At 43.3% G+C, this 8,601-nt stretch overlaps 2 protein-coding genes across 3 annotated transcripts in view; one reads left to right on the forward strand and one right to left on the reverse strand.

Moving 5' to 3' along the window:
- LOC120902337 (delta-like protein 1) overlaps positions 1-6,485 on the forward strand; it is a 124,062-nt gene extending 117,577 nt beyond the window's left edge. Inside the window, exons 1-5 of one of the 2 annotated variants that reach the window (XM_040311016.1) lie at positions 1,653-1,983; positions 5,201-5,498; positions 5,564-5,755; positions 5,828-6,019; positions 6,082-6,485. In XM_040311016.1, the coding sequence (XP_040166950.1) occupies positions 1,873-1,983; positions 5,201-5,498; positions 5,564-5,755; positions 5,828-6,019; positions 6,082-6,407 (1,119 nt within the window). In that variant the 5' untranslated portion in view covers positions 1,653-1,872 and the 3' untranslated portion in view covers positions 6,408-6,485. Of the gene's footprint in view, positions 1-1,652; positions 1,984-5,200; positions 5,499-5,563; positions 5,756-5,827; positions 6,020-6,081 lie in introns of those variants that run through there. The other variant, XM_040311017.1, reaches the window with a different exon arrangement.
- LOC120902339 (protein lethal(2)k10201) lies at positions 6,431-7,622 on the reverse strand. Its single transcript, XM_040311019.1, has 3 exons — positions 7,304-7,622; positions 7,029-7,230; positions 6,431-6,963 (listed from the first exon to the last, which is right to left on the reverse strand). The coding sequence occupies exons 1-3, from the start codon at positions 7,477-7,479 to the stop codon at positions 6,565-6,567; spliced, it is 777 nt and encodes a 258-aa protein (XP_040166953.1). The 5' UTR covers positions 7,480-7,622; the 3' UTR covers positions 6,431-6,564.
- Between the last annotated feature and the right edge of the window lie 979 nt (positions 7,623-8,601).

Here is an 8,601-nt window from a genome sequence, read left to right on the forward strand (position 1 = left end):
TGGAAAAAATCCCCTCCCTCAAATCACATTACAGATGGACTACACCCCCTCCAATAACTTAGTTTAACAGATTTTTTTTGTGAATTTGTCTTTTTGTTTCCTTTATTCTGGTATATTCACTTTTTTAAATTAACCAAAACTATGTTAATTTTGTTAATTAATTAAAGAATTACATTATATTTTATATCAATTGAAGTTGTCCCTTGCAGCAATAAATTTTAAAAATATGTTGATAATTGGCTCCTCAGCACGGTTTGTTGTTGTTGTTGTGTGAATAGTTTATAGAGGCTTTGGCTCCAACAGAGTTCTTTCGCCTCCTCAGCACGGTTTGCTATGTACTTGCATCACCATCAGAAGCGTTTTTCATCCAGCTATCTTCCTGGTCCTCCATAAATATTTCTATCTTTCCAGAAATGTTCTTTGACTTTAGATGTTGTTTGATCATCAAATACACTATTGCATTTCACATAACATATGATTTTTAATAAGTTACGCATGTCCTGCAACTTACGAACAAAATCGGTAATGTTTGCAAGAGTTTCGGCTGCATTTTCGATGTATTTATAAAATTACTCCCAATGATCAACTAAATAGCGTTACAGTTAATTCTCGTGTCATTTGCTTCAAATCGTGTGTCGTCACTTGAGAATCGCATGCTACATCAAATGCCTGTACAAGCAGGCATTTGAAAAAGTAGTGAGATCCTTTTTAGCTTTACATAATTAAGGGATGACGCTATATTTGTTTAAAATTAAAATTTAAGAGATATATTTTTTTAATATTCTTAAGAATTGTAGCCACACACGATCAGCAATTCGGCCAGGAGGCCGTGCTTCCTGAATAATAAAAAGCCACACATACAATCGTGAAAGCAACGATGAACTTTTATCCCCTAAATCAAAGCTTTTCGTCCAGCTTTGCTTGAAAGCTCTAAGCAACGTGTGTTCTCATCAGCTGAAATAATTCTACTAATTTTTCATCAAATTGCTTTCTATTGGTGTTATCTAAGAATATTTACGATCAGCATTTTATAAAATTTATTGCTGAAAATCGAAAAACTTAAAAATCTGTTCGCTGTAGAGCTAAAGAAAACAGTTATTTCATTAATTTGTACTTCTGAGTTTTTGAATATGAGTTTTTAATAATTTGTAATATAAGCAGAGAAACAATCACTAAATAATTAATTTTGCGAAGGTTGTCTTTCATTAAACGCGATCGAAGCGTTCATAATGTCCGTGCTACGGCCAACGTGCTTTGCATACGAATCCGATGGAAATGCCCACCGATGCAGTGGCTAGAAACTTCGTCTTAAGGCGATAGATAAAATGTATGTGCATTTGGTAATTTTTTACATTTTAAACAATTAGCTTCTGAATGACATGTAATAGTAGTAATTGGTGAAAAGAACATAGAAACATCGATTAAAATTATCAGACATACAGATCGATCACGTTTCTTGACAACCTCTGCCCCGCACAGGCGCAAGACGCATCACGTTGCGCAGGTGAAAGCACGAGCGGGCAAGAAAGCAAAAGCAAACGACGAACGCGGGCGGCGTTCGAACGGAAGAAGCTTGCTGGGGTGCGTCGTCTTGCCCGCAACCCGTCTGCAAGCAGTAACCGAGCGGTCCCGTTGGCTGCTACCATTCGCCCGGCCCAGCGCACCGGTTCAGTCTTCGCGCAAACCACGATCGGAGTGGATCAGTCACAGTCGCCGTGATTCTATTCCCGCGGGCTTAGGCCTCTTCTCCTTTTTTTATTGATTTTGCTGCACCTCCAATTCCGTTGCGGTCTCTGCTGAGGTGAACGTTCGCTGATACAGTGTTTGTGTTTTCGGTCACAGTTTCCGTCTGTCGCAAAACGTGATCGCGCGATGAGTCACAACCATTACTATAGGATCATCGTTGTCGGCGCGCTGCTGCAGCTGATCGCGCTCGTCTCCCCGTCCGGTGCCGTCCGTTACGTGCCAAAGTGGAAGAAGCAGGTTCGGTGAAAATTATGCGCTTTTTCTGTGTTGTGTGTGTGTGCCTAGAGAGCTTTCGACCGCGATCATCGCCACGCGCCGTTCCCCGATGCGTTCGGTCGCAAATTAACGATGGCAATGACACTGATCCTAGATTTCTCCATTAGCGCTTGTGACCTCAGAGCCAGTACAGGGAGGGTTGTTTTTTTTTGTCTTCTTGGTCGCAGTGTGTGTAAACAAATGTTGGCCTATAAACAGTCCGGTTAAAGAAAGTGCAGGGGCTGCGGAAGAGAAATTTACCTGCAAGTGGATAAATGAACAATTTCTCTACCTTCTTCATCTACTTTCTTCCTACCATTGTCTCTAGAACGCACTTCCGGGCGATGGACACTATTTCTTCGATCAGATTTTGTCCACCAAGTGCCTGCTAGCAAACTACAGGAGCATAACAGGGAGTGAAAAGCGGGAGGGAAGCGAGGGGACGATGTGTTCGGAAAACCCGTTATGTTGTTATGTTTTTCTTCCGTTCACCGGTCGATTTTTGTGCTCCCCGCGTAATGGCCTTAAGGGAAGCAACGGTTCTACCCAGGCAAAACGGGCTGAAAATGATGCGAACCGAGCGATGCGTGAGACGCTTTTTATGGTGCCGAGATTGTGGAGAGGGTGGGATGGGGTGGAGAGGTGGATGTTGTGGGAAAAAACGCATCCCAGACACTCTCGTGCTCGTAACCAGTTTTCGTATGAGTGAAAATAGTTCTTGATCGTGCTCTTGCGAACAGTTACAGCTGTGGATAGGAAAGCTTTGCCAAGTGCAAGAACAAACGATGGAATCGCTCTTAACCAGTACTTTTCTCTCCAAATATTGAAGTAAATAGCAAACAAAAAAAGAAAGTTTTATTATTTTGAGTCATCAAAGTTTGTAAGGAGGATATCAAACAAAATGAGCAGTATCAACAATTGCATTTGACTCATGCCTACTGGAATATGAAAAGCGGATCCCAAAAACACTTTAAAAGTTTTTGTTTTAGAATCTATACATTGCAAACGCAATTTGATTGTTTCTAGGAATTGTTACCATTTATTTTGCACGATGAGAAACGAACCTTGTCCGATCATGAAGGAAGCCGTCGCGTCTATCATTAGACCACTGAGCCCTGCAGTATCTGCACTTATGAGTAGTTATTTAAACAAATTATTTCTGGACTAAATTCTTCTTATTCTGGATTAAAAAATTAAGACCCAGTCATGAATTAGCCATAGAAGTTCGCATTACACTTAGATTATATTGATTCTTCGTGGTTCATAGTTCGTGCAATCGCACCCTAACACATCAGCGAATGCATCTGTGTTCTTCCTTATAATCATTCAACCAATGTTGAACATATTAAATTGTTCTATTTAACAGGTTATTTAAATATAGCATGTACCGCCCTGATATTGCAGGACCATTAGCAACCGATCAATAGAGATCGTTTTCCTGACACGCCGTCTATTGTATTGAAGTGTGTCAAATTGATGTTTAGTGACTCATTTCTTCTGCATTACACCTGCCTTATTATAGTAGCTAGTTTCAAGGAATACGATCATCATCATGCTTTTGTTATGATCGATACAAGCCTTTTGTGAAAAAAATACAGATTTGCTTATTTTAATCAAAATAAGTTGCCACAATTTCGCGAAACCATTATTCCCAATTGGAGACATGATGATACAAAAACAAGCCCAATTGCCATCAGGTTAGACCAGTGATAGGCAAAGTAAGGCTCGCGAGCCTGCTTTTGCAGTCCTTATTGGTGATGGGTAAAGTTGGCAAAAGCCGGAGTCGATTGCGATGATTACGGATCCGACTTTGTAAGGTAGATCCACCCATTATCCGGAGTCGTTCGGAATCGCCCTGAGTCGGAGTCATCAGGAGGCGTCCAAAGTCGCCCGATGCTATATAGTCTCAGCTTCGTCCGTCGCGACATGTTCTTTGAAGTGAACTGATTTATCTGCATCCTTGCGCGCAACTCAGCTTCCATGCATTGGTCGTTGCTAACCTTTGACCCGAGATAGGTGAATTCTAGGACTACTTCAAAAATGCGTTCACCATTTATTGATTTGGAATCGTTTATCTGCAATTTGAGGATATTTTCCACCAGGTCATCCCTTGGTAGGCTACTACTACATAGGAGAGCCGCAGACCAATAATGTGCATATCATCAGCGTATGCCAGGATCTGGGTTGACTTTTGTTGAAGGTTCCCGTGGTCTCCACTCTCGAGTCACGGATGGTCCTCTCTAGCCATGAATGGCAGCACGGATGGCCTCCAAGTTGCATAGGAGACAGGCAAGTTACCCTGGCGCATGGCCTTTGAGACTCCGTTCTCCCGGTCTTAATGGCAGACGCCTCCACGCCATCTTGTCACCTCAATTTGAGCCTATCACGCCTCTTCTGTCCTTGTGAACGGCCTAAAAAGACTTTCCGGAGCTAGTGGTTCCCATTTTGCCCGAGTCGGAATCGGATTAACAATAATCGGAGTCGGATCGGAGTCATGGGTGCGCTCCAGAGAGCATATCACTACTCCAGATGATCGATTTTTGCCAACCGCTGGATTAGACCAAAAACATATCGTGAAAGTATGCCAACTAGAATTGAGAAAGTTGTTTAGTTTTTGAAGAACTTGGGTGATTCATATTCGTTTTGATTCACATTACATTCATGTTAATTAATTCATATTAAAGAACTGAACGTGAACGGCAGTTCTTGCGCTCATTCAACTGACGGGTAGGTCACAAAAACCTGCCGATGGAGTTAAAAAGTTTCTCCTTTATTTCGTCCGTACGATTGGCAGTTATCATTATTTTGTCCGTTATGTTGACGAAAGAATGTCCTTTAAACTCCAAACGATCTTCTCAGTAAAACAATATTTTGAACCCTTGTAATACTTCGTAAAAAGATCGTGTTTCAGGAAGATGCATTATTTGATACTCCCTTTCTTATATTCAGAACGCTTCTTCACGAAGAATTGGAGCAGGTTTTTAGTACGATTTACAAAAATAAGGCTCTACATCACTCCAAAAAGATCGAAGAATTTTACCAGAATTTGGCAAGCATATCATCAGAACAGTATCCACCGTCTAATTAACATTAAATTAGACATTCCTTGCCAGCTCACACCATCTAGCACACTTTAATGAAACGATTTTTCCTATTCTTAAAACGCACCACTTTCCGCAACCGCTCTTTCTCCCGACAGGCCTGCGAGCTGCCAACGCCCCAGAACGAGTACTCCCACTACGTGTGCGATGACAACGGGGACGTAAAGTGTTTGCCGGGCTGGACGGGCGACCTGTGCGATGTGCCGATCTGCAAGAAGGGTTGCGATCCGCTCCAGGGCTACTGCAAACGGCCCGGAGAGTGTCGCTGCAAGCTTGGCTTTTACGGGGAAAACTGTAACCGATGCATCCCGCTGCCCGGGTGCCAGCACGGCGGCTGCCAGGTGTCGTTCGAGTGCGTCTGCCACAAGGGCTGGGATGGGATCTTCTGCTCGGAGCGTAAGTAAAGGACCGGAGTTTGAATTGTTGAACTAAGTTAATGTTTGATTGTGTCCTCTTTGTAGCAATTTGCCGTTCCGACTGCCATCCGTCCCGTGGGTACTGTGAAGCGCCCGGCGAGTGCCGTTGCCGGTTGGGCTGGGCCGGTCCGACCTGTCGCGACTGCCAGGTGCTGCCCGGATGTATGCACGGTACCTGCACCAAGCCGCTGGAATGCAAATGTCTTCCGGGATGGACGGGCATCCTGTGCCAGACGCGTAAGATGTCCACTTTTTGTCAAGAAGATAATAAGAACGATTAATTAGATGATTAATTGAACTTAATTTTAGCGATTTGTGCCGCCAACTGTAGCCGCGAACATGGATACTGCCGCCGACCGGGAGAGTGCCGCTGTAAGGTGGGCTGGATGGGGCAGGAGTGCAACAAGTGTCACCCGTACCCGGGCTGCGTCAACGGTGACTGTCGCCGACCGTGGGAATGTAACTGCAAACCGGGCTGGGGTGGAATGCTCTGTGATGAGGGTAAGTCCGTAGCTCTTCCTAACAGAACATCGTCTTAATACTGTTTTGAATCGCCCACTCAGAGCTTAATTATTGTGAGCAAAATCCCGACACCTGCCAGAACGGAGGCAAGTGTAAATCGGTCATCAAGGACGATGGCCACTATCGGTGTGAGTGTCCGTCCGGGTACAAGGGACGCAACTGCGAGATTCTTCCACCCTCCATGATGACGTCAACGACGAGCAGTAGCACTACGGAGCAGCCATCCACTACGATGATGGCCGACGTATCCTCCGAGCTGTCCACGATCGGTCTCGAGAATCTGGAAACGTACCGCAACAGTTCGTCCACGGGGGAGGACTACCTGACCGATGAGTACAGCTCTGAGGATCTGGACAACGAAGCCTAAAAAGCTGTCCTAGGGCCAGGGTGTTTTGTGGTTGCAACATTTTAATTCATATTATTTATTTCACTTTACTTAACTTAACTTATTGTAGTACCGCTACTCCGGAGCCCGAAAGAAAGCCCGGTATTTAAGAACCTCCAAAATCTCCGACTTTGTTGCATTATTCCTGCGGAAGGCTATCCAGCAGATCGATCACCATTTGGTTGCTTTCCAGTATATCACACTTGGCGGCGCTCGGTTTAGTACTGCCACCGGTCGCTTTCGCTTTCGTTTTAAACGTACGCTGCTGTGGATGGCCAAAGGAGAAATTTTTCCTACACTTTGGTGCGATCAGTTGGGTCGGCTCTTCGGCGGGGGGTGACGTCATGCCGCCGGCAGCACTTTCCGTCTCCATCGCGACTGTCGCTTTCGGCTGTTTGTCTGATTTGTTCGGTTGGCTGGCGCGTTGTTGCATATCGAACCGGAAGTTGTGCGGGAACCGGTGCTCGCGGATGCAGTGATCTCGACGCTCAGCCGGATCTTTGCTGCGGTGTTTACATTCCTCTAAAAAGCAAGCGTACTTTAAAAGAAGAAAAAATGGGCTATTAGAATTGAGTTATATAAAAACAGAAGGGAAAATGTTACCATTGCACGGCTTGCCGATTGGACCTGTGCTGCAAAGTAGGAGTCGTGCGTTTCCGACAGGTGCAGATCGAGCAGGTGAGCATTCGGGAGCGACTTTTTGCACTGACCGCACGTGTACCGATGCTGGGCATTGTAGTGCGCCTCATAATCCATGACCGAATGGCAGAAAAAGTTACAATCCGGCACGTTGCAGCTGATCTCGCTGGAAGGAATGGGTTTGGTTATTTTGGCAACAACAACTACACACATGCCATGACTCTGGGGTCTTTACTTACATGCCGTCATCTTCAGGTTCCGTGTCATCCAAAGGAAATTTGCTCAACACTCCCAGCTTTGCGAATGGCTTGAGGTAAAAGTTTCCCTCCCGAAAGAACTCATCATCCTTGCTCCGCGGACCGTCAGCGTAGCGCTGCAGCAGGCTTAGCACCGTTTCTTTAGCAGTGTACTCCATTTTCCCATTGATGTTCTATACAATTGCATTCGTTTTTGCACAATTGCACATAGAAATGTGCTCAACACGCTCCCCAAAACGCGCCGCAAAATGGTAGAAATGGTGCTGTTTACAGCGACCAAAAAGTGTGTTTGTTTTGAAAGTTTCTAAGCGCCGTGCGAAAGGATCAGCTGTATATCGCGTCGTCTTGTTCGCTCCAGCTGTCATACAAACTGCTTGTGTAGGACAAAAACAGCTGCTGTTATACCATTTTCAAATTGACTGTTGTTGCAATAGTCATGCTAGAATATGCGAATTGCAATATATAACTTTAGCAGTACTTGATTTTCAAACAAATCTTACAGGGTTTTTCTTTTATTGCAGTTTTAAGCAATTTTTTGAAAAAATTTCATGTTCCGAGTTATTAAATTTCCCCCATATATGATTGAATCGTTCGCACGATTTTTATTTAATTTTCATTGAAAATCAATTCAAGTGATCCAAAAAAACTGGCTAACACCAAATAAATTGTATAATGAATAAAATACTTGAAAACTTCTCAAAAACGTTCTGAAATGCAGTTCACGCTCGGAATTCCACACCGTTTTAATTTGCACGCTCGAAAATCCACACTTTTGTGAACCAATTTCATGAAATGAAACAATGATCGGTCAAAAGTAGTAAAATATGATTGAAAAGATAAATATCTTTCAATTTTTTTAAATTACAAGCTTACAACAGGGAGTTCATTATTTCATGATCAAAAAAAGTTAAAAAAACGTATCAAAACGTCACTCGATCAAGTGCGGATTGCCAAAGGTTAAATGTAGCAACAACAAAAACCTTGGGAAAACCTGCTTGGGAAAAAATATCCAAACTTTATCCAGAACTGCCCGTTACTTGAGTAGTATTTTCAGTTTAAATCTTACAACTTATTATTTTCGCGCATGATTGCTATAGTTAAAGATTTTTTATTGGTATTTTTTTCCTTCTAAAATAGCCCGAACTTATTTAGGGTTTGCGGAACATATTCTCCTACAACGGATCTGTTGCAATCTAGCCGTTTCGTTATCACACAGCGATCTTTTTTTGTTGAACAACCTCCATTTAAACAAAAAATTGTCTTCAGAAACAGTTATTAAA

The sequence above is a fragment of the Anopheles arabiensis genome, chromosome 3, assembly GCF_016920715.1.
Source record: "Anopheles arabiensis isolate DONGOLA chromosome 3, AaraD3, whole genome shotgun sequence".
Lineage (NCBI taxonomy): Eukaryota > Metazoa > Arthropoda > Insecta > Diptera > Culicidae > Anopheles > Anopheles arabiensis.

Bases quoted from the DNA above. Each gene is read 5' to 3' on its own strand.
- LOC120902339 (XM_040311019.1), bottom strand. From the start codon at position 7,479: ATGGAGTACACTGCTAAAGAAACGGTGCTAAGCCTGCTGCAGCGCTAC. The intron at 7,231-7,303 runs GTAAGTAAAGAC...CATTCCTTCCAG, and splicing joins GAACCTGAAGATGACGGCAT to CGAGATCAGCTGCAACGTGC. The intron at 6,964-7,028 runs GTAACATTTTCC...CTTCTTTTAAAG, and splicing joins AATCGGCAAGCCGTGCAATG to TACGCTTGCTTTTTAGAGGA.